Genomic DNA, 25404 nt, shown 5'->3' with positions numbered 1-25404 from the left:
GCTGCTTATGAGGTCATGTTCCATGCATTGTCTATATATGCTACACAGTTGGTGACTACTGATATTTAATAAAATAAAATATTAATCTATTTATAGTTAGTCGAAACTGCCAAAACTGGCACACTGGGCGCGACGCAAAGGTGTTTGTTCAACTCCAGTTCAAGGAGTTCTTCTCTTCTCCGCGACGCGGGGATGTCACAAACCATTATGTCCTATTTTTAATTTGCGACCAAGAATAGAATTCCTCTCCATGACGCGGAGAGGATACGGATCTGACTTGCACTTCATTTCTTCATTCTTCTTTCTTGCTTCTTTTCAACTTGGATCCTTTCGTGATTCCCAATGCCCATTTTAGTGCTTGTTTCTTCCTTCAAGCTCACATACACAACTAATCATGTTGGTTAGTATATATACAATCAAAAGACTCGACACGACTATAAATCAACATAAAATGATTCCAAACTTGGTCTAAATGCGGGTATTATTTGGTTCCTATGCATATAAATACGCCTAAGATCATTGCCCGACATTCATTTTTCCAGTGACCTTTAAGGCCACAACGATGACAGTGATCGCTCTTTCTTTAGGAGGATTATTTTGAGGACCCATATTGTTCTCTCTTTTGTTATGACTACCACCTCGACGATTTTATATCATTTTTTTCCCTTTCCACGCCCACACACATTATCATGACCCTGATTATTTTATCTTATTTCAGACTGGTCATGTGCTTCTGCCCCGTGTGCTTCCGATAATGGAGCACTTTCAGTGGGTCGGGCTTCATGATTTCTCATTAAAAGGGCATTATGTTGCTCAGCCACCAGAAGGCATGAGATCAATTCAGAGTATTTTTGAAATCCTTTTTCACGGTATTGTTGTTGTAGTAGTATCACATTAGAGGCATGGAAAGTAGTTAGTGTATTTTCCAACATGTCCTCGTCATTTATAGTTTCCCCACATAATTTCAATTGGGAAGTGATTCTAAATACAATAGAGTTATACTCAATTATGGTTTTATAATCTTGAAACCGTAAGTGCATCCACTCATAATGAGCCCTTGGCAATACCGTTGCCTTGAGGTGGTCATACCTCCCTTTCAAACATATCCACAATTCAAGTGGATCTTTTACTGTCAAGTATTCAACCTTCAGGCTTTCATCAAGATGATAACGAAGGAAAATCATAGCCTTCGCTTTATCCTGACTTGATGCTTTATTGCCTTTGATTATACTATCACCAAGACCCTTAGCGGTAAGGTGAATTTTTGCATCAAGTACCCATGACAAATAGTTCTTTCCAGAAATGTCAAGTGCCACAAACTCACGCTTTGACAAATTCAACATGATGAAAACTATCATAAAATAGTTGAGTTAATAACATGATGTTGATTTCTTTATAATAAAAGATAAATTAATGTTTCAAATGATTAGGAATTAATATAAAATATATTATATGCATGAACATGGAATGTTACAAAAGCATGTAAACCCATAAAGTATGAAACGGTAAATTTAATATATATTCTAATTATTTTAAAATATTTATTACTACTTTCAATAGTTATTAATGTCAAAGTTTTGTAAGATTTTCAAGTCATATTTAATATAATACTATTATTCTTTATGACACACAAATACTTATCATAAATGAGAGAATATACTTACGAGTATTTTAACTAGCATGCTATTATATTACTTAGTAATTAATTTACAGTTATAAGTTAGTAGCATATAAATAACATAATAATATAAATCTAAAACGTATTGATTATTATGTCTAGTAAAGTACCATAATAATAGTTAAAGCATGCTATGTATGCAATAATTAAATTACAAATCAAAGACTTATGTAAGTCCTATTCTAGATGTTATAAACATATAAATGTATACCTGACTCGGAAAGAAAATTGATTAACTTTTAGGAAAAAGAGATAATTCCGAATTAAGTAGGTCTTAATTGGTTAGAGACTCGTGCTGATAACGTGTTGTAAAACAAGAGAAAAATACAAGAATACACAAACAATAAAGGTAGACAAATGGTGATGGAAAGTATAAAGTAGAGAATATTATTTAATCTCTTCGAGTGTTCTCTTTCACAAGGGTGAAACATACCCTTTTATAGGATGTAGAAATCACTCGTTTACAATGTTAAACAAAATACGTTAGAATCTCTTTAAGTGATACATTAAATGAGACATTACGTTAGGTGTAGATTGAAAATAAACATCCACACAAGTAAATGGATTTGTAACATTTTATTATTATATTAACATGATAAGAATTGCAATTTATAGTGTTTGTTCAAAAATATAACCTTCTCACTAAGTTGCAATTCAACCAAAAAAAATTATTAGTTACAATTCTTATCATGTTAATATAATTAAAAAAAAATTATAGCTTGAATTTCGAGAGCAAAAAATAATAAATTAATAGAGAGAGTTAAATGAAAAGTGATCAATTAATTATATTTTGATTTTGTTGATTTACATGTAATTTTAAATAACTATTTATTTTTGTCCTTTAAATAATACAATTGATTTTGTATGAGGTTAAGAGCACAAATCTTAATCTAGCTATTTTAAATGCGTAATTATTTGACTTTAAATCTAAATTAATATTAATATATATATATTTCTATTTGATTTTTAACAAAAGAATATTATGAATTAACAAAATAATAAAGAAAATAAATTACCAATTTTAGGATTTACTATTGTTTATTGAAGAATTGGAGAAATAATGCGCAAAAGAGATAATGAAATACTAATTTTAGGATATTATTATTTTTATTGTGGAATGAAATTTATTAATTTTTTAATAAATTACAAAGTACTCTACATAGAGGCAAAATAAAAGGTTGAGTGGAGGAGTGAAAAAAGAAATGAAAATGTTATAAAGTAATGAGACCTAAAAAAAATTTATCTATTAAAATAATTCCTCACACAACTATGAGAATGGTGTGCCTCAACCACTATAAAAAAATTTATGTTTTAGGTAATCCTTGATTTCAAAAGCATGAAATTCCATATGAGCAAGAATGGTACAAGTACTTAGTGGACGAAAAGGGTAAACTTCTCTTTTCACCCATAATCCCTAACAATAAGACAAATGCAAATATGCTAAATTCCAATTTGAAATGCCACACTGTAACATCTCAAAAATTAGTAAGTCAAAGTGGATTGAAAAAGTTGCATTTTGGCACTGATGCAAGTTCTACGAAAGTGACAACGCAAAATTAACAGGAACATGCACATAGGGTGATGTCTACTCCAACTTGATGATACGCCAAGTTGGTTTTGACGATTTAAGACAAGACCGTTGAATGGGACAATACCCAAGTCAGACAATCAAGCACAAAAGGTGACTTGGGGCTTACTTGGTAAATTGCCTAATCGCCTTAGTGAGCTAAGACATCCCCGCCAAATAGATAATTTTCAACCCAATGCCTATTTTCACAATTTCAATATCAATATCACAACAATATCCATCACTCAATTAGTTTTACAATCTACCCACATGTTTTACGAGTCTTGGGTACTCAGACTTCCTCCAGATTTCACAAAGTACCGCCCAAATTGACGATTTTCCTTTAAGAAAGTCGTCACTCTATCAATCATTGGACAAATATAAGTCTTTAGGGCAATACTAGGGCAATAGACTTCACCCATAATCAATTCAAGCAAAACCCGGTACATTTAAAGACTCAATTTCAAATTCTAACCTTCAAAATCAATTTCAACAATTTTAGAAAGACCCAATTAAAACAGCCCAATAGTAATATATTACGATACCAACAACACATGCATAAGGACTAAGCAAAAATATTGATGAAATCTTCGAAAACCAACCTCAGAGAAGACCAAAGAGCATAATATTGAAGGAAAAAGGTCCAGGGTTGAGAAGTAAACATCACAATGCACTCCGAACAACAAAATCCACGCAAAAAAGGTCACACAAGTACCAAAACAAAGGTATGGAAAGTTTAGGAAGAAAAGGAGCACAAAAGGATGAAAAGTTTTCTTTTAAAACTTGAAAAGACTCTTGAACCATTTAACTCAAGTGCACTCGATGGACTGTGACTAATGTCATCAAACAGATTCGACGAATCGTTGAAGGAGCTTAAGGTTGCCGATGAGGCCTGAACGAGTACCAAACTTGAAGATCAATTCATCGGACTCGATGCAGTCCGCTTAGTGCACTTCGGCGAATCACCGACTGGATCTCTGTTCGCAAAAGTTGATAGTACTATTTTTTCATTTTTTCAGCATAGAAGGCGAACATGAAAATGTCTGCACAATGATTTTGGCGAGTTGTCGACATGGTTCGTGACATCACCAAATTTACCTTTTTCAACATTTTGACTTCTTTTCAACCTACACTCACAACACACGTTATTGAAGGTGATAAAATAAACTTGAATTGCCTCCCAAGAAGCGCCTTATTTAACATCATGGCACGACACAATTCTTACTCATCAACAATCATTTTTTAGATTTATGATGGTGTCACTAGGCAATGTTTCCTTTTGCCTTGGATTTAGGTAGGTGGAGATCTGATACATTTGAGTTTCTAGTTTCTTGATTGATACAGAATGGGAAGTAACCATTTGAGTCAAGGTGGAGAAGTCATTTTTCAAATCCTTCAATACCTTGTCAAACTCTTCAACCTTGTTGAAGATCCTTGTTAGCATTTCATCAGTTTGGTTTCCCTCCAGTCCAGCTAGTTCTTTTGGTCTTGGGCAATCATGAAACGAGATATTATTCCAACTTTGGTTCCCACTCGATGTTGGTAGTTAGGATGAGAAACCACACCCCCCCCCCCCTTGATATCCCATAAACGAGATATTATTCCAACTTTGGTTCCCACTCGATGTTGGTAGTTAGGATGAGAAACCACACCCCCCCCCCCAATTGATATCCCATGTATTTTACATGTCTGTTGTATAATACCTCAAATTGGTATCTTGCGGGCACCATCCACTCCTTGTTCCAATTGCATTTACCGTTTTCGATCCACATCCCATGATGTGTTTGGGCAGCAAGTCAAGGTAAGTCATCATTTTAGTCATGTTTTCATCGTGCTCATGATCCTTCTCTATTTGTTACTTGCTTGTGCCCCATTGTTGAAAAGATACTTGATCATCTCTAGTATGCCATGCTCGGTTAACTTTTGTCATATCATCTAGCAACAATATTGCCACATCAAACGATTGTCGTATAACCTACCTTGGATAAGTTGATCATTCAAACCCTTGTTGACTGAATTAAGGCTACAATAAAAGTATTGCAATAACAAATTATTTGGAACACCATGTGTTGAATATTGTAGAAGCAATTTTTGGAACCACAATCATATTTCATGAAGAGGTTCACCTCCCACTCTTTTAAAGTTCTGAATGTTGTCCCTAAGTTTGACCGTTTTCGAGGGAGGAAATAATATCTCTAAAAATGTATCAGTTAATTCCTCCCAAGAAATAATAGAATCATTTGGCAACTCCGCCGACCATTTTATGACTTCCCCGTTAAAGAGAACATAAATAATCTCAACCTTATGGACTCTTGTGAGATGTTTTTGAAGACGAACGACCCACAAATATCCATAAAATTTTGAATATGTTCATGAGGATCTTCATGAGACAATCTTTCAAATATTCCTCTCATTTGGAAAGTTGTAACATTGTTTCGGTTACATGGAACATCACCCTCCCCGTTGTAGGTGGTAACCAAATAGCTCTATTGGTTGCAATGACATTCATGTGCATGTCATTTGTGTCACCCATTTGGTCGTTCTGCTCGTAGTGACTAGCATTGTCACTACCATTTTCACTCGTATTTAGACCTGCAAATCCACAACACAACAATGCCAAGCAACAATCTACTACAATTCAACAAGGCTATAAACTAACTTCGCTAATTGAATTCTTAGCCACCATTCCTCGGCAACGGCCCCTCGTAAAAAGTAAATTCAAAGAGTAAGCAGACGTTGTCAATAAAAATATCCAACTAAGAGTTGGGGTCTAATCACACAAAGAATGGTATAATGATAAGAATCAAACTAAGAAATTAAGAATGTGGACTTGTTCATTGTAGTACATTAAGATAAATGAGTGGATGATTCCACCAAATTTACTAAAAGAGTTCATAGTATCAAATGTCACAATTAAACTAAAATTCAGAAATTCAAGTAATTTAAGGGTGTGGGGATTGAAATCAATATCACACCGGGGTAATTGTATTTCTTAATAGTGTTAAATAATCATGGATATGATAGGTCATCGAATGACATTAATCTTCTTTCTATCTCAAAACATCAGTTCATAGAATCTCTTTTTGGTCTCATCTATGTGAATAACAAAACAACCCATTACCTTACGATATTTCCTTTTGAGCAAATTTGGGGTAAATAGATATGGACCATATTCCTCTTTCAAGCAAACTATAGAAATCAAACCTTAATTGCATGCATCAAACTAATTACCCACCCCAATCAATCTCTTTCGAGCATCAATCAGAGATCGAAAATAGGATTAAGTTTGAAACCTTAACCCATAAGTTAACCTCATGCTATTTAGCCTAAATCCATGAATGAATAATAATAAAATAGATCAAACACAATACCACTACATTAAATTAACAAACAACTCCATAATTGCAACCCTAGACTTGGGATTTTAGCCACTCACCACAAAAAGTAAAGAAATTATACCTATCACGATAACAACCATGGATGTGATGAAATTAAGCTATTATAATCAACACCCACTTTGATTTCAACTTCCAATTGTCAATTGCAAGAGTAGAATTGAAAATCGCAAACTAAAATGTTTTTCACAAAGTAAAATATCTCATACACAACTCTCTAAGAATTCTTCCAAAAGCTCTGAAAAATACTCAAATCCCACTCTCTATTTTCTATCTCCTTTAGGCTATTTATAGTTTCCCAAAATTTTGCCCAAAATTCACTGCATGACCAACTTAGCGATATTAGCTGGGCTCGTCGAACATGATCGAAGGATCGTCGTTTGTTCCTCAGCTCCCCTTTCATTTTCTTCAGGCTTCAACTGTTTGAACCTTAGTTGGCGAACTCATTTGAATCTACCTTTCATATTCAGCGGATCGCCGATTACCACATTTGTTTGCCTTTTAAACCTTATTCTTCATCCAAGTCCTGTCACCTTTGGCAATGATCATCTTGTTCGCCCTTCATTTTTGGCGAGTCGCCGTTTCACTTTTGGTTTACCGACCTGCCTCGATTGTCTTCGATTGTGAGCACTGTCACTTTAGACGAGGTCATGTCATTTGGCCGATCCACCCTTTTGGTTAGGCGACTCCCAGTGTGGAGTTTACACTTCTTTCAATGTTGTTGACCTTTCTTTTATGCATTCATCCTTGCCTTGTCCTTTAGTTTTTATAGTCGCAAATCATCAAACTAGCATTAGAATGAGACATAATTAGGCATTGAGGACACTAATTGTTGGACTAAAAAGGCCCTAAATGAGTGTAAATCTACCACTCATCAACTTACCATCTTCTCTTCTCTCTCTGGATCTCGCTCGCTTTTTTCCTCCCTTTCTCGATCTCGCTCGCCTCTCTCCTCCCTTTCTCGATCCCGCTTGCCTCTCTCCTCTTAATGTGTATTAATTTTGATACAAATTTGTTTGTACTTATAATAATTTTTTCTCCAAAATCCATGAAAAATGCTATCTCTCATCTCTCTCCCATATCTCGCTCGCCTCTCTCCTCCCCTAATATTTTGTTGTTATCCGTAATTAAGTAAACTATAGCTATAAATTCCTAATTAAGGCCTAATGTTTGCTGATTTTGAAATTTTCCTATCTGATAATAATGATTTGATATTTGAAAAACCCGACCCAAATATTTTTGTTAAAATTTCCTAATTACAATAGCCACCTGCCATGGAAGTTGGAACAAAGTAAAGCCCAATCAACAATCGAGAAATACTAGCAAACATGTTGTCTGATTGCTAAGAAAGGAATCCAAATTCAATTAGAAAAAGTACAAAATTGAAGAAGAGCAGAATCTCACACTAGACGATGAATTCGAAACTGTTTGTTTGCCTTATTCAATAAATTCGAAACTGTTTGTTTGCCTTATTCAATGAAATGGAAATGGATGAATTGAACCCTTCTACCATCGGTACTTCCGTCGTCATCACCTTTTTCCTACCTTATACGTCGTCGTTTTCATCCCCTTTCTTCCTCCTACGACCATGATTATACCCTTTAAACCTCTCTTTGGATCTCAACCGCAGATCCTCTCTTTCTTCTTCAATCCTTATGGACCCTTCTACCTCTCGCCCTGCTGTAGTCTTTGACAATGGAACCGGGTATTCATTCTACATCACCCTCAACCTGTTTGATTCAGTTTTTTCAACCCAATTACGTTTTTGATTCCAAATTTCTCTTATTTTCAGGTATACAAAAATTGGTTTTGCTGGAAATGTGGAGCCATGTTTCATACTACCTACAGTTGTTGCAGCTAACGAATCATTTGTTAATCAGCCTCGAGCTTTGACTAAGAACAGCAACTGGTTAGCCCAGCACAGTGCAGGGGTTATGGCGGATCTTGATTTCTTTATTGGGGATGAGGCTTTGACCAGATCTAAATCTAGTAGCAATTACAATCTTACCTATCCTATTGAACATGGACAAGTTGATAACTGGGATTCAATGGAGCGGTTCTGGCAGCAGTGTATATTCAATTACCTGCGTTGTGACCCTGAGGATCACTATTTTCTATTGACTGAAAGCCCTATGACTGCACCAGAGAACCGAGAATATACTGGTGAAATTATGTTTGAGACTTTCAATGTTCCGGGACTTTATATAGCTGTGCAGCCGGTTCTTGCTTTGGCAGCTGGGTACACAGCATCCAAGGTTGGTACTCTATCTTAAACAACTTTGTTTCCTGTTGTTTTCTGGATTTTGATGATATATGGGGGTCGGATATTTTCTGGTATTGATATTTTTGTGATCTAATTGGTCTGTAAAATTTTGTTAACCTTGTTCAACAAACCTTTTGCTTAGCAAGTAGCTTTCTTGACTAGAGTATTAAGAGAAAGTTAATTGTGTAATAGGCTTTCATTTCTCGCAATATTAGGACTAGCTTCACTCATGTATTCATTCATAAAATGATTAAAAGTGAACAAATTGATGTGCTTAGTGGAAAGCTTGTTATGTTTCTGAGATTCAGATTGTTGCCCAAGTTATGAGAGTGTAAACTCTGAAAAAGGGTGCCTGTCTCTTGTACAACTGCAAATTTAGGTTGGTGGTATAAAATAAGAACAAACATTGGCAGCATGATGCCATGTCCTTTATTTGGAACAATATCCGAAAAATGATGTATTGATGTTAGTGTCCTAGGGTCAGGTCCCTGAAGTGTGTATGTGACCTACTCATTTATAAAGGTAATTTACCTTGACATATGCTACTAATAGTGTTATTTTTTGGTGGGGGTGGGAGCAGGGTTTTCTCTACCCGTTAAAACTTGCTTTCATGTAATTTAAACTATCCAATTGTTAAACAGAAGCACCTTATCGCCTTTGGTGAGACTAGAAGAAAGGAACTTTGAAAAATGAGTTGATATGTTTAGGGAATAAATGTATATTGGTCAATTTTGGGGAAAGCAAACAACTAGGGTCTGAAGGAGGCAAACGATAGATTACTGAAAAAGTTGAAGAGGAAGAACATATAATAGAGGGATTGAGCGGAAATAGTTTTTGGTCGAGGGAGGAGAAGAAGGAAAAAAAGGAGCTATATGAGGATATGTGACTAGTGTGATGATGTTTTGCCAGAGCTTTGAGCTGTCTTTTGGAGTGGAGTTTTGGGGGTGGGGGGTGGGTGAGTCTTGAGATATCATGCCATTTTTTTTATGAGTAGCAACCAAAAAGGAGTATAAGTAGCACCGAAGGGTGTGGTGTAGTTGTCAATGAAGTGGGTTGACAACAATGACATCTCATGTTCAAATCCCAACAAAGACAAAGAACACTAGTGATTTCTTCCAATATGCCCTAGTCTTAGTGGATAGACTTGCAAGGTATCTAGTGCTGGTAAGAGGTGGTAGATGTCCCCTGGAATTAGTTGAGGTGCACACAAGCTGCCCTGGACACCACATTTATCAAAAAGAAAAAAAAGGAAAATAAATCAAATCATACTTAAGAATATTAGTCAAACAAACCTCCAAAAGGATTATTAGTCAAACAACCCTCCAAAAGGATTATTAGTAGAGTCAAACAAGCAATTATAAGGATAACTACTCAAACTCTAGGCCCAAGACCAAATATATAAGATTACATCAATTAGATTCTTATTAAATTATCAAGTTGATAGTGAAATAAGTCTTCTAGGAACTGGCTTTTAACCTTTTCTTCCTTGGCCTCATTGTTGTTGGGTCAACTTCTTCCATTTCTTCTATTTGAGCTTGAGATATATTAAAGCTCTTGGACCTGTCTTCTAAGGTTATAAGTCATCTTCCACCATTAGAATTTCATTATTTGAATTGAAGTCCAGGAAGTTTTCTTGAAGTTCCTTAGCTTGTAATCTCGTCAATGGCCTTCTAGAAGATTCCAAAGCTTGACCTTGAACTTCTTGAATTGGTGTCTTCCCTTGGTGGCTATCAATCTCCCGTGAAATTTCCCTCTAAAATTGGGACCCACGTTAAAAAGAGAAAGATCAACTACTTAAAAGTACCGCTAAATTGGTAGTTACTGGGAAGGTTTAACTTGTAGAAATTATTTCTTTTCTTCTGAAGAACTTCAAATGACAAATACCGTCTTAGGTGCAACTTGGATTTCGTTTGCTAGGAAACCTCACCTTGCACATATGCACCTAAACCCAATCACCAAGCTGGGAAGTGATTTTCTTTCCATTGTTATTTACTCTTAAGGTTGTTTGGTGTTTCTTTTTCTCAATATGAAGGCGAGCTAACTTGCTCAGACTCGGGTGCGGGTGTTCAATACGTGTGCGGACCTAGAGGTCGGATCCTTCATGATCTAATTTTTAGGATTCGGGAATATGGATCCATGTATAGATACAGGTGCGGGGATTCGCCTAAAAATAATTAAAATATCTAAAATAGAGTTATAAATTAGATATCATATGGAGAACTTAAGGAAAATCCTGGAAGGAGATTAAAGGAAAAAGAGTGACATAGAAATTTCTATATAAAAGGTATTCCATTTTCTTCAATTTCACCTTAGCTTTTGTATTGATTACAAAAATCATTAACACTGTTTGGATCATTGTTACCCATTGTTTCATAATGTATTGTATTGTATTGTATTGTATTGTACTCTATTGTACTGTACTGTATGGTAGATACAATGTTTGGCTAGACTGTATTGTTTGTTATTGTTTAATAACATTTTAATTGTTTGGTTTGATTGTATCGTACTGTATTGTAATTTATAAATTTACTAAAATATCCTTAATTATTCTAGGGTAGGAGGTTTGACTAGAATTAAATAATATAAGGTAAAGGGTAAAATAGTATTTTAAAATATTATGTAAAGATATAATTGGAAAAAGAAATTAAGTAACAATGGAAACACACCAAATCGGTTGTTCCATAAAATAGGGGTTTTCATTGTTACGTAACAACGAAATTTAACAATACAATATAATACATTTTAAGTAACAATCAAAACAAACATTGTAGGTATAGTAACGATGCAATACAATACAATGGGTAACAATGATCCAAACAGAGTGTAAAACTGTCCAGACTTTCCCCATCAATTTTCATCAAAGTACCCAAAATCGGTTGACCAATTCGGACACGGATCCCACACCCACACCCATGTCGTGTCGACACGGGTGCGGCACCAAAAGTGAAGAGTCCGAGTAACTTAGAAGGCGAGTTTGCTCATGGATCTTTTTTCATTACTTTGGTTTCGTCATACCATCAAGACTAGCAATGTCATTTTCAAGTAATGGAAGTTAATCAATAGGAGTAGGGGTATTTAAACCATAAATAACTTCAAAAGGAGACATACCTGTAGAAGAATGAATGGTCCTATATCTTTTCTTTTTTTCCTTATGAAGGGAAGAATGAATGGTCTTATTATAAGCAAACTAGTTGAACAAGTAACCTAAGTATAAGTCAAATCATCCTTACTTAAGGAGTTCTAGTCATACAAGTAACCAAATCCTACTTCCTTAAGGAATACTAGTCAAACAAGCATCCAAAATAATTTCTTGTCAAACAAGCAATCACAAGGCCGACTACTTAAATTCTAGTTTCAAGACAAAATAAAATATAGCATCAATTGGACTCATTATAGTTGGTCATGAACTAAGTCTCTAGGGTTAGGCTAAAGTCTATTCTTCTTGGGCCTCATTAGAGTTGATTGGGTAGGCTTCTTCCATGACTATTATTTGTGCTTGAAATAGATTGCTTTCGAGGAAAGACACCACCTCAAGAAGCTAATGCCAAGGTTTTGAACTCCTAGAAAGCCATTGACAAGATCACAAGCTAAGTAACTTCAGGAAGAACTTATGGACTTTTAGTTCAAAAAAAGAAATGTCTTACGGTGAATATGAGTTAAAAACCTTAGAAGACACGTTCAAGAGCTCTAATATATTTTAAGCCCAAAACTTAGACATGAAAGAAACTCACCAACCAAGCCCAAGAAGAATGAATTTTGGCCAAGATCAAGATGACTTAATTCATGACCAACTTGATAATTTTATAATGAGTCTAATTGATGTAATCTTTCATTTTAGTCTGGAACTAAAATTTGTGTAGTAACTCAAATCCAAGGCCGTGAAGGGTACCTACAGAGCTACCACCCAATAGGCATGTCAAAAAATAATGTGGCATCTGATGAGCCTCTGACATGGCCAGCATGTAGGACACTGCCCATCACAAGATTGATTTTTTTTTCAAGAGGCAATTGTACTCACTTTAACAAGATAGGTGGATAAACGGTCGCCTCAAAGTTTCCCGATTATATTCTTATACTTTTTCAACTAGTTGCTGTCATAATTTTGAACAAAAATTGCATACAAAGAGAAAGCTTCTCACTATATTCCAATTAGTATAGATGATTGGTTTCTTTTACAAAGATCCTTTATTCTTATATGAACCTTGTATGCGGGAAGTCTCCCTTTCACTCAATCGAACTACTGATTTATCAAAGTAGAGAGAAAAAATTCAACAATTATGTCATTTTAGAAATCCAAATCAACTTAGCAAGATTGATAAATGAATCCTTGAAGGCCACCGTCAAAGTAATCATTGTATGAAAGCCCTAGCTAGCTTGTCTTGCATCTCGAGTTGAGCTTTCCCTCTTGATATCCTCCCCCCTTCCCGCCCCTCCTTTTTCTTGTTCCCTTTAATTCCTTTTTCTCTTGGTTTAAGTCACTGGAGATGGTTATAATAGGAGATTGTGGTGTTAGGAAAGTTCGGTTGCTTTTATTAGTTGGTTTGGCAAGACGGAAGAATTTATTTGATGTATTTTTGTGTTTCTCTGCTTTTCTTGTTGGTTGGCCTGAGTTAAGGTTACAAGCACGAATGGGCTCTGGCATACTTTAACTCGGAAAGGACACCGTGACTCTAGTTGTAGATAGGAAGTTTGGTTTGAATTGTACAATATGAGGCAAGCAGGTAATGTAAGAGTGAAATGCTGGAGGAAAATAAAAAATACATATTTCCTCTTCAATGGCATAGTTTGATCCCCCCATAATAAAGTTAAGAGGTTAGATGTGACGCCCCAAATCTAGGGTTGATTTGACCCGCATCCGAATTGCCTTAAACCTTGTACCGAGCAACAAACCATCTCATATCCCATAACTATATTCAAACACATAAGGGGGATATGGTCATCGTTGTACCACCAATCACATGCATTGGGATTTCTTGCGGTCCTGTACCATCATAAATTATGCATTTTTAAATGTGATGCTGAATCATTCAAGCAAATAATGGCTCTACAGCCTCATCATAATTGAACTTGTCCTGTAAAGGGATCAAACATTGATTACCCTCATGACATACACATCTCCCATGGTGTGCCAATTGAGCCTTTACATGGCCAAAAGGACAGGTAAACGCTCAAGACGCAGCCATGATATGCAAACAAATGAAGTGAAATGCTGGCCACACCAAATAAAATATGAAGTTGGGTAAAGCAAATAAGGCCAAACAGTTTGTAAGCTGACTGGTCTCAGCTGCACTGGACTGTAGCATCGCCTCTGCAGTGTGCATATGCCTTATACCTTTTCCAAAAGTGTGTAATCTTCAGGGAATGCAACAAATCTACAAACAAATTTGAACCTTGAAAACCAGAATCAAATTACATTCCAGCGAAATTTGTCACCTAAGCTAGCATTCTGATTGTAAGGGCACCATTAATCATCAATATCCTCATACTGAAAGAGTCGTTCTGGTTTAAGTTCATCTACTTCCTGTATGCACTCCCCAGTATGTCAAGCAGAATAGCTTTTATGTCTTTTCTCAATGACATGAACTGGTATCTTTGTCATGTCAAGGAAAATAATGGCCAAGGAGTCTGTTCCAACCTAATATCTTCATTATTTTCTTTTGGGATAATTTCAGAGACCTTCCTTCAGGTTTCGCTCTATAACACTTACCTCCCCTGTGATTTACGATATTACGTCTACCTCCCTTATTTTCATTTTCTTGTAACCATTCTTTAAACCTATTTAAAATAAATATAAATTAATTTAGATTTGACAATTTTACCCTTCTATATATTAATAAATATTATATAAAAAATATCTCATTTAACAAATACTTTAAAAATAAATCAGCACAAATACATTAATACTATTATATATATATATATATATACACGTGTTTTTTTATCAAACAAAGATCAAAGTCTTTATTCAAGCTGACCCACCATTTTCACCAAATATTAACTCTTCATCTTCATTTTACCTTTATTAATTCACTGATGATTCTTTCCCCCACAATAACCCATCATTTTCCGGCAACAATTTCTTCAAATCGAAGATAAAAATGAACTCCCCAAGAGAGAAATTCGATAAGAACGATCAGATTTTGTTCTAGATAAACATTTCCACGAGCAAAGAAGAAAAATGATCCAAGAAATAGAGATAAATCGTTGAAAATTAGATCTAAGCTTGCATATAGAAGGGTAAAATTGTCAAATCTAAATTAATTTATATTTATTTTAAATAGGTTTAAAGAATGGTTACAAGAAAATGAAAATAAGGGAGGTAGACGTAATATCGTAAACCACATGGGAGATGAGTGTTATAGAGCGAAACCTGGAGGGAGGTTTCTGAAATTATCCCTTTTCTTTTCTAGTGGAAAATGGGAATATGAACATTGAGCTATTCAGAGAGTACTGGGTTGCATGTCAACCTTTAGTATGTTTGTTAGTTTTTTTTTTTTGAAATCAGCAACTTTTTACTATATCAGGGATCAAAACAGTACTTGGGTAGTACTGAAACCATGTTTACAATAGAGCTCTAGTGTCTTCCTTGTCTAGCTATAAAGAATCTAGAACATCTATGATAGACACAGTATCACTAGAGTAAATCAATAACTTTGTATGTTCGTTAGTTGCTTGACATAATATCCTGTGTATCCGTTCTCTTCTTTATGATCATAGGTTTCTTGCATTCCATTATTCCAGAAACTGAACTTAATTGTGGTCTAACAATTTGACATATCTTGTAATTGTTATACGCTATTTCTTTAGTGTGAGATGACTGGAGTCGTAGTGGATATTGGAGATGGTGCTACCCATGTTGTACCTGTTGCTGAGGGTTATGTTATTGGGAGCAGCATTAAGTCAATTCCCGTTTCTGGGAAAGATGTTACTCTCTTTGTTCAACAGCTTATGAAGGTATGCAGTTCTTGTTTCTCTATGCCATCAGTTTCCATAAAAATGGTTGAGTAGACTATGCATGCTCACTATTTTCCTTTGACTGTTGCTGATCTATCGGGGTCGAATGAATAACATAGGATTGTGATGTCCTGAATTTTGTGTCTCAATGTTATTGGTATTATAAATCCCATGGAGTTCCAACTGTCCCGGAGATGAAATAAAGACGTAGGAATAGGTTGTATATATAACCTTTAGCACACAAGCCTCTAGTTCAAATGAGTATGCTAATAATAGCAATACCTAGTTTCAATCATTTCATTTCTTTATCTTTTAAATGAAAGCAACAGGGGCAAGGATCGTTTTGTGCTAGTTTATTAATTTCTTTTTGCAACTTTTAAAGAGTTTTTGTTTTTGTTCGCAAATTAATTTCTTTTATTAATGTTTTGTATTAGATAATTTGTGAATTTCTGAAATGAAAATATTTGTCTTTACTTAAAGTTGATGAGATCTCTTATAGAAACTGGTTTGGCTCTTTTTTTTTTTTTTAAAAATAAAACTCATTATAAGTTACAATTTGTTAATTATCATGACTCAAGTACATTATGTTTGAATTGGAGGGTTGTAATTGCCTATTCAAAAAAATTAGTTTTTTCGTTCATATTTTTCTCATTTTTGTTCAATAGAATTTGATTGAATTATATAAAACTCATTTTGGTTAGATAATCGTATATTTATTTATGTACTAAAAATCTTGTAAATCGACCTGGATTAGCCCAAAATGGATCGAATTTGCTGAATCTACGCCCTAATTTGATGTCCATCACTGTGTTTATATTAAAGACCGTGGCACCCGCGTAACCTTCATATCCTGGATCTGCCGTGCAATTCTTTACTTTGAAAATCGAATTGATGCATTATAGCATTAATCTTTATCACAATCATTATCCAACACTGTTATTTTGTGTTACTATTTTCTTGTGGAAAAGGGTAAAAATTCCCCTTAAATTATGCAAAAAATTAAACAAAAATGCGCTATTGTTACATTTTTATCTGATATCCCTAAAAGTACCTTCCTATTGTTACTTAATTGGGTCAAAAATGCCCTTTTCTCGATAATATTTTTTTTCTTTTAAACACATTTTTTTCCTTATAAAAATATTAATTTTAAAGAACCATTTCCTTGTTTCTTTTCTTTTAAAATCTCTTAACTAATAAAAAAGTGGGAAGTAATTTTTTTCTTCTTAATGTCGTTTATTAATTGAAGTAGCTAATTCTCATGTACGTTTTAACCTATAATGTAGGTCATAAGTATAAGATCATAGTAACCCATCATTATTTTTCATTTAGATAACGATAATTTTTTTTTCTTATAAAATAGAAAATATTTTTATTTTTTAATAAGGGATTTGCTAATGCCATTGTTAGAATAGGAATATGTATATACAATCTTACTTAGAATAAGAATACAAATAGGAATAAGAATGGTCATAGGAATAGGAATAGTAAATAATATCCTACTTGGTAAATGATTGTATTGTAGTGACTAGTGTTTATAAATAAAGTCTGTGTAATAATGTAGACAACAATTTAATAATATTCTTCTCCAATATTTCTCACATGGTATCAGGGCCTCTACGAACTTGGTAGAAATCAAAAGCTTCCGCCGCCAGCGGGTGGCTATTACACATATATGCCGCCCGTCTGGCTAGTGATTATGTTAACAAAAGTAGGGCCAATGATATATGCATGAACCCCATTTTCAGGAAAAGATAACTCAATCAGACAAGTCGTCGTGCGTCAATTTTTGGTGACTTTCTAGGGGTGTTTTGTGTCAACCCCATATCCGTCGGTATTTGTGTAGCACTGTGTCATCTTTCTGGTGATTACTTTTTCATATTTAATTTATGTAGCACCGTGTCATCTTTTCGATAACTACTTTCTCATATCTAATTTGTGTAGCACCGTGCCATCTTTCCGGTGACTACTTTTTCATATTTGATTTTCGTAGCACCGTGCCATCTTTTCAGTGACTACTTTTTCATATTTAATTTGTGTAGCATTGTGCCATCCTTTAGGTGACTACTTTTTTTTTTCATATCTGATTTGTGTAGCATCGTGCATCTCCCCGATTACTTTTCATATTTCATTTGCCTACTATGGTGGATTTTTCTAAACTACTTTCTCATAACTGAGTTGCATAGTACTGTGAAAAACCAAACCAAATCTTTTTGGTATTTCGGTTTTCGGTATGTGTTTTTGTGTATTTGGTATTTCAGTTCAGTTTTCGACGTGTTTTCGTATTTTTGGCATTTTTGTTTAACCAAAATATACATATATATATAATTAATATTTAATAATATATATTATAATATATTATGCAATTAAATGTTAATAATATTTAATATTAAATAATAAATATTATATCAGTTGGCAGTAGCACTTAGTATTAGGTTTTCACTTTTCAATTTCCAATTTTCCGCCACACTTTCCAAGCTCCTGCTTCTCTTCCAACTTTTGGTAGGTTTTTGCTAATAGCTTCGGCTTCTCTTCCAACTTTCCAAGTTACTATTTCGGTTCAAGTTCCACACCATCACCAACACCGCGATGAAAGACCGACGACCAGCAGGCCCATAACAAAAAAAATCAAACTTAATAAACCGAACCGAACCGAATTCGGTTCAGTGTTCGGTACAACAATTCCAAAAACCAAAAACCAAAAATCAAAAAAAAAAAAAAACGAAACCGAACCGAATTACCGAATGCCCAGTCCTAACCATGTGTCTTTTCGATGACTCAAATTTAATTTGGCGTAGTTCCATTCCTCTTTTCGATGACTCCTCAAATCTGATTTGCGTAGGGTTGTGCCATCATTCTGACCCTACACATATGATTTCTCTTTTTAGTAGGGTCCTGCCATCATTTCGATCATACCCATATTATTTCTCTTTTTCAATAGGGTCGTGCCGTCAATCCGACCTTTCCTATATAATTTCTATTTTTCAGTTGTATTGTGCTATCATTCTGATCCTACCCATATATTTTTTTTCTTAGATTGTGTCCACTTTCAGCCATCAAATCTAATACTCCGGCGTATGAGCATGTTTTAGCAACTCGTATATTGATTCCAACATTATCCATATACTTCATACTAGATTTTGAGCACTTTCTAGCGACTACTGCATTGTGAAGAAGTCTATATGGAGCAACCACCTAATTTTGTTGCTCGGGGGAGTTTAGTATCCTTGTATGTCGATTATGTAAGTCACTTTATGGTCTGAAACAATCTTTGCAAGCTTGGTTTGGGAAGTTCAACACTGTAATTTTATCACTCTGTGTTTTATTGACATTATGCATCCAATTCAGTATTCCATGATAGACCAAACACATTGAGATAGACTGACATTATGCATCAAATCTAGTATTTCATGAGAAAACTAGCCCGTTTGGATTGGCTTAAAGTAGTTTTTAAGTCAAAAATAAATAGTCCAACTTAAATGACTTTTACGTCAAAAAATAAAAAATTGGGGGAGTCCTACTTTTGGTTTTTAACTTATTTTAAGTTATTTTTAACTTTGCCAAACACTCCCAAAAGCTAAAAATGAGTTGAAAGTAGGTTTGACCAACTGTTAAGCCAATCCAAACAGGCCCTGTTTGAATTGACTTAAAAAAAAGTAGTTTTTAAGTAAAAAAAAAAAAAGTCAAACTTAAATGACTTTTAAGTCAAAATAAAAAGCAAAGGGAGTTCCACTTTTGGTTTTTAACTCTTTTTAAGTCATTTTAAACTTATTTTAAGTTATTTTTAACCTTGCCAAACACTCTCAAAAGCTAAAAATGACTTACAAGTAGGTTTGACCAACTTTTAAGCCAATCCAAACAAGCTCTAAGCACATTGAGATTGATTGTCAATTTTGTGAAGTCGAGTGATCAACGTGCAGATATCTCACCAAGTCCCTCATCGGTCCTCGTATTAATTATATTTGTAACACGCTAGGTACATATAATTTGTATGCACTAGCTTGAGGGGGATTGTTAGAATAGGAATAGGTATATACAATCATACTTAGAATAGGAATAGTCATAGTCATAGGAATAGTAATAAGAATAGTAAATAGTATCCTACTTGGTAAAAGATTGTATTGTAGTGTCTATAAATATGGTCTTTGTGTAATAATGTAGACAACAATTCAATAATATTCTTCTCCAATATTTCTCACAGACATAAAATAAGAAAATTTATTACATTAATTCAAATCATAAAATATCATCGATGGAGTTATTGTTGACCCTTTATTCATTTTAACTTTAAAACTAAGGAATGTATTAACAAATGCTTATCCTACTACAATTTGAAAAATATTAAGGAAATTTTTTTTCCTAGTTTATTTGGATTTTTTTTTTATCGTATCCAAATGGAAATTAATGACGGGGTTACTATGAAATATTTTATCAGTTTAACGATTGTTTAGAAAAATTTTCCTGGAGAGTAAAGAAGATTGGATAATTAGTGATTGTTTCTCCTATGACTGGTCATTCAGAAGTTTTTTTCTCCAGTGCTCAGATCATAGTTGCTTGAATTAAGAAGTACCGCTTAAGGTTACTTGATTTATAATATCAACGTCTTTAACCTTATGTTACCCAATTATTAGCAGATGTCCTTAACCTGTGGGAAATCTAAAACTGCCAATTGCTTAGTAGGGTAACCACAACTAGGGGTGAGTCTTTGGTATTATCAAAGTTTGGTTTCGGTACCCGTTTAATAATTCGGTAATAACATGTTGAAGAAAAAATATTATGACAGGGTGGAGTATTGCAATTATCTCTTAACGCAAAATTGAAGAGGACAAAATTGTTGAAATTGAGACTTCTACAGAGCACATGATGATTTCTCAAAAAGAGTTGGTCATGTTCCTACAAACAATCACATTGCTGACTAGCATGTAAAAAACTAAAACTAACAAAAATAGCATCTGCTTGAACCAGCGAAGCAGATAACTGAAATCAAGAAACAGAATTACAAGTTGGTAGTACTGAATACCGGCTGCCTGGAACCGGGTACCAAAACTGACCACCAAAATTTTGAAATTTTCTCATAAAAACCATACTGGTTACTGAATTACTGGATACCGAAATTCCTTGTTCGACCCGATAATACCGAAATTCCCGTTTAGGCTTGGTAATTTTCAGTTTCCGGTGATTTATGCTTACCAAACTACCGAAATTCCTGGTTCGGCTCGATAACACCGAAACTCATGGTTAGGCTCTGTATTTTGCGGTTTTCGGTGATTTATCCCCACCCCTAGCCACAACTCAGATATGAGCATGTTGTGTGTTTGAGGTCTATCTTTGAGTTTCTAAGATGGTATCTCATTGTTTGATCAAGCTTCAAAAGATAACTTATTTTGATTATTCAAATCCAGGAAAGGGGAGAACATGTTCCAGCAGAAGATTCCTTTGAAATAGCACGAAAAGTGAAGGAAATGCATTGCTACACTTGTTCTGACATTGTGAAGGTATTAGCTATTTGTACGAGACTATATAAAAGGAGTAAAAAGGAATAAGTTGAAAGAGTAGATTAAGCTGGGCCGGACACCATGGTCATCAAAAAAAAAGTTTGAAGTTCTTTCTGATAATCCATCCAGTTCCTCTTGTTCTTCCATCCAGTTCTCAAACTTGACTCATCTGTTCGACATTTCTGTGAATTAGGGCAAGCAAATCATGCCATGATTTAAACTCACAATCCTTGTTTGCATCTGAGGCTGGTGGTTACAACTGATTTTTTCTTGTAATAGGTCCTTATTGTCAAATGATTTCAGGAGTTCAATAAGCATGATAAAGAGCCAGGGAAGTACATCAAGCACTGGAGAGGTACAAAACCAAAGACAGGAGCACCTTATTCATGTGATGTTGGCTATGAGCGATTTCTTGGTCCTGAGGTCTGGTTTATCCTCTAGCTTCAAGTTTCTCAATCTCTTGAGCTATATAGTTTTGATTTCAATGTGCTTGTTAGTTGTTAGCCTACAAGATGGGTCAAAGAAAATGGAGTACCTTGCATATAGAAATTTCAATGTCAGTCCTTTTCCATATATCACTTTTTGGGATTCTCCTCTTGATCTATATTTTTCCTCATTATACCTTGTAAGTTTTCCACATAATGTCTCATAATATAGACAATAACTCTATTTTTAGAAATTTGAATTATTTTAGCCTAATACCTGCACTGCATCTGTACCTGGATTCGTACCCCCAAATCTTAAATTTTAGATCATGATGGATCCAACCTCTAGATCCGCACCTGTATCGGGTACCCGCACCCGAGTCCAAGCAATTTAGGTTTCAGCCAAATCTCTCGAATTGTTCAGACAAGTTAGCTCAAACTCTATGTTTCTTTTTGCACGGAGTAGCTTTTTTTCTTTACTCTAGTTCAATGAAAATACCCAAGTTAATTGAAGAAATCAAGATAGTATCCATGCTCATTTGACTTTGAGGGGAAGCCTCTTGAGTTGGCTTACTGGTCTGGTGCTCGAGTCACGCTGAACGATAGTCTAGCGACCACTATGGGTGTGGCCGTATGGTAGAAATTAAAAGAAAGGAAAATGGAGCTTTGGACCTTAATAAACATAGAGTTGGATTGAAGTAGGATTTTTTTATGGTGGTTTCAGATGCTTTATTCATAAATTGTCTTGATGAATTGTGTTCACAGGTTTTCTTCAGTCCTGAGATTTATAATAGCGATTTTACGAACCCTTTACCTGAGGTGATTGACAAATGTATTCAGTCTGCACCAATAGACACAAGAAGAGCTTTATATAAGGTAATTTTGTTGCTGAATTCCATAGAACTGTTCATTAGTGATTCAGTTCTTGATCAACAAAAAGGTTCCTTGTATCTTGAATTAACTCAAGTTATGTGTGAACCTACTTTTCTATGTGAGTGTGATATATATTGTGCACTTGTTGAAGTTCAGAATATTGTTTTATCTGGAGGGTCAACCATGTTCAAAGATTTCCATAGAAGATTGCAGCGAGATCTCAAAAAGATAGTGGATGACCGCATTCTTGCATCAGATGCTCGGTTAGGTGGAAATGTCAAAGTAAGTGTTTTCCCCTTCCATTTCTCACTTGAATTTTAGGAGAAGAATAAATAGTCTCCAATATATCAAGGATGCTTGACTACTGGAATTCAACCTCAGGCACAACCAGTTGAAGTGAATGTGGTCAGCAATCCTATCCAGAGATATGCAGTTTGGTTTGGAGGTTCTGTACTGGCTTCAACTCCTGAATTTTTTGCGGTATGTTAATGGTTCTAGTTTAGGTTTTATCTGATTGTAGTTAATTACTGCAAAATGAAGTTAATCCTTGCATTTACTGGTTTATGCATTCGGTCAAATAGGGGAATTTAAAATCTCATTTTGATGATCAATTTGAATATTTTTTATGTTAGGCTTGCCATACAAAGGCAGAATACGAGGAATATGGAGCTAGCATATGCCGGACAAATCCCGTATTCAAGGGAATGTATTGATATTGAACCAATTCAAACTGATGATTGCAAAGGCATTTATTGTCAAGATGTGCTCATCCTAACAACCCAATCCATCCGTCCTTGGTGTCAGCTTCAAGCTGAAATCCTACATCCGCAGGTGCCTTCAGTTATGTCAACCGATCGGAGGCAGTGTAGGATGGACCTGTAACGAATGGGGTTCTTGTACTTTTCTCCATTAGCAGCGCATGAATTCTAGCCTTGCCGGAAAAGTAGGCTTTCATCGTCAGGACTGGTTGGCACTTCCATTTTTCAGATGGCTGATCAGTTAGATGACATTTACTGAGCTGAATGTTATTTTCTGTGTGTTCAGTTCAGTCTAGGGATTTATCAGTTTATTTTAGTAAGAGGGCAGGATAATAAGCTTCAAACAAATTCAGGTAGGTTTTCTTTTAATTGTTATTGAATGACCGATGAGATGACTATTAGTGCTCTATGTCAAAGATTCATGTAGAAACTTGTTTTCTCTGTAGACACATTCTGAACATTGAAGCTATACCTGTATATTTGGTTCACCACTGAACCTTCATTCTTTTTCTAGGAATAGTATTGTCATTTGTCTCCAAGTTATTTTGTCTGGTGCAATTTAATCTGCATTTGTGCTTTTGTAAGCTGTTTGTTGTGATTTCTCTTAGCTTTTGGGTGTCTTGATGACAATAATTTTAGTTTGGGTTTCCGTGAGCAGCTAAAAGAAAATTGCTTGGTTAGTTGTTATTACAGAGGCGAGGCTTGTTTCTTCTTTCACTTTTCTTTGTTGATGTATTTGTGTACTTGTTTATTCTTTTGACAATATGAACGAATGGATAGAAGATACTTTGGAAGAAGCATCACTTCTTCTTTCCCTCTTTAGCAGACACATCAGTCCTCATTAAGAAATATTGTATATCTTGGCAATGCGAAAGTAACTTTCTGACTACATTAGGAGGATATTTTGAACCATCTCTCTGATGTCTGATCTCAAGTCTACTCACAGAGGCTTCACTTCTTGCAGAGGATGAAATGCTGCAGAAAATATATCTAGCAATGGTACTTGAGGAGATAGCTAAAAATGAAGAGGCGGCTTATAGATAAAGGTCTTGAATACAATGGCTGAGAAGTGGAGACGAAAACAAAATATTTTCATTGCCAGGATCAATTCTATTGATGTACTGGAAGTAGAGGGGAGTCCATTGTTGAACATGAAATTATGAAGTCTACCATACAAGAGTTCTATTACAACTTGTTACGGAATCTGCAAGTTGGAGACACGACTTCAATATACAGGAGGCTCCAGAAATTAGCAACGAGGAACACGAGTTGTGACAGAGGAAATTTGAGGAAGAAGGCTCAACACTTAACAGGATCAGACTTTCTACAAGTGACAAGGTTCCTTGCCCTGATGATTTTGCAATGACATTTTACCAATCCTTTGTGAGATTTTGAAGAGCACTAGGCATTATTTACATTTACTAAGTGTATGAAAAAAAGCCTCAATTGCCCTCATTCCAAAGAAGATTGGAGCAATTGACCAATGAGATTATAGACCTATAAGCTTTATGAGTGAGGTCTATAAATTAATCATATGATGGCTCTTCATAATAGGAAGACATATTATGGTCTATGCATGTTGCATTCATTGCCAGTGAATGTGTGGATTCTAGATTGAAAGAGGAGGACCTAGGCATTATGTGTAAGGTATAGAAAAAGCATATGATCGTGTCAATTAGATTATATGCTCAACATCCTCAAGCAAATGAGATTTAGTGAGAGATGGTTGAAATGGATTGATTTCTGTATCAAAATTGTCAAGTTTTCTTTATGAACTTGTTATTTTTCCTTTTAGAAAGGAGTCTTAAACATGGTGATTCTCTTTCTCCATTCCTATTTATTATTTTCATGAAAATATTCAACATGATAAGGATTGCTATAAATAACAGATGGACAAACACAAAAATATATTATTTGTTTTATGAAAAACAAAAAGAATTAGCTTTATTAGAATTATTATTCTCGTCTTTGAAACTATATATAGGTTGTGTGTTGATTG

At 34.8% G+C, this 25404-nt stretch overlaps 2 protein-coding genes across 4 annotated transcripts; one reads left to right on the top strand and one right to left on the bottom strand.

The window, feature by feature from the left end:
- Positions 1-704: 704 nt before the first annotated feature.
- LOC107060652 (uncharacterized) lies at positions 705-1343 on the bottom strand. Its single transcript, XM_015308768.1, has one exon. The coding sequence runs from the start codon at positions 1341-1343 to the stop codon at positions 705-707; it is 639 nt and encodes a 212-aa protein (XP_015164254.1).
- Positions 1344-7929: 6586 nt separating this feature from the next.
- Positions 7930-25145, top strand: LOC102593392 (actin-related protein 3-like). Of its 3 annotated transcripts, XR_366587.2 has the most exons (10): positions 7933-8345; positions 8433-8895; positions 15711-15857; positions 21257-21349; positions 21653-21772; positions 22540-22650; positions 22804-22929; positions 23029-23127; positions 23280-23758; positions 24370-25145. XR_366587.2 is itself a non-coding variant. In XM_015308673.1 (9 exons), exons 1-9 carry the CDS (start codon positions 8296-8298, stop codon positions 23358-23360), a joined length of 1290 nt encoding a protein of 429 aa, XP_015164159.1. In that variant the 5' UTR covers positions 7933-8295; the 3' UTR covers positions 23361-23948. The 3 variants fall into 3 exon arrangements, 2 of the variants coding, with proteins under 2 accessions (XP_006338881.1, XP_015164159.1); XM_015308673.1 differs by lacking the exon at positions 24370-25145 and having other exon boundaries at positions 23280-23948; XM_006338819.2 differs by lacking the exons at positions 23029-23127; positions 23280-23758; positions 24370-25145 and having other exon boundaries at positions 7930-8345; positions 22799-22905.
- The last annotated feature ends 259 nt before the right edge of the window (positions 25146-25404 follow it).

This window comes from Solanum tuberosum, unplaced genomic scaffold, assembly GCF_000226075.1.
Source record: "Solanum tuberosum cultivar DM 1-3 516 R44 unplaced genomic scaffold, SolTub_3.0 scf00006, whole genome shotgun sequence".
Lineage (NCBI taxonomy): Eukaryota > Viridiplantae > Streptophyta > Magnoliopsida > Solanales > Solanaceae > Solanum > Solanum tuberosum.
This window is presented reverse-complemented; position numbering and strand designations above follow the sequence as displayed.

Excerpts from the sequence above, each read along its gene's own strand:
- LOC107060652 (XM_015308768.1), bottom strand. The coding sequence starts at position 1,343 with ATGTTGAATTTGTCAAAGCGTGAGTTTGTGGCACTTGACATTTCTGGA.
- LOC102593392 (XM_015308673.1), top strand. The coding sequence starts at position 8,296 with ATGGACCCTTCTACCTCTCGCCCTGCTGTAGTCTTTGACAATGGAACC. Across the intron at positions 22,930-23,028 it reads GGTTAGGTGGAAATGTCAAA|GCACAACCAGTTGAAGTGAA; the intron begins GTAAGTGTTTTC and ends ATTCAACCTCAG. Across the intron at positions 23,128-23,279 it reads CAACTCCTGAATTTTTTGCG|GCTTGCCATACAAAGGCAGA; the intron begins GTATGTTAATGG and ends TTTTTATGTTAG.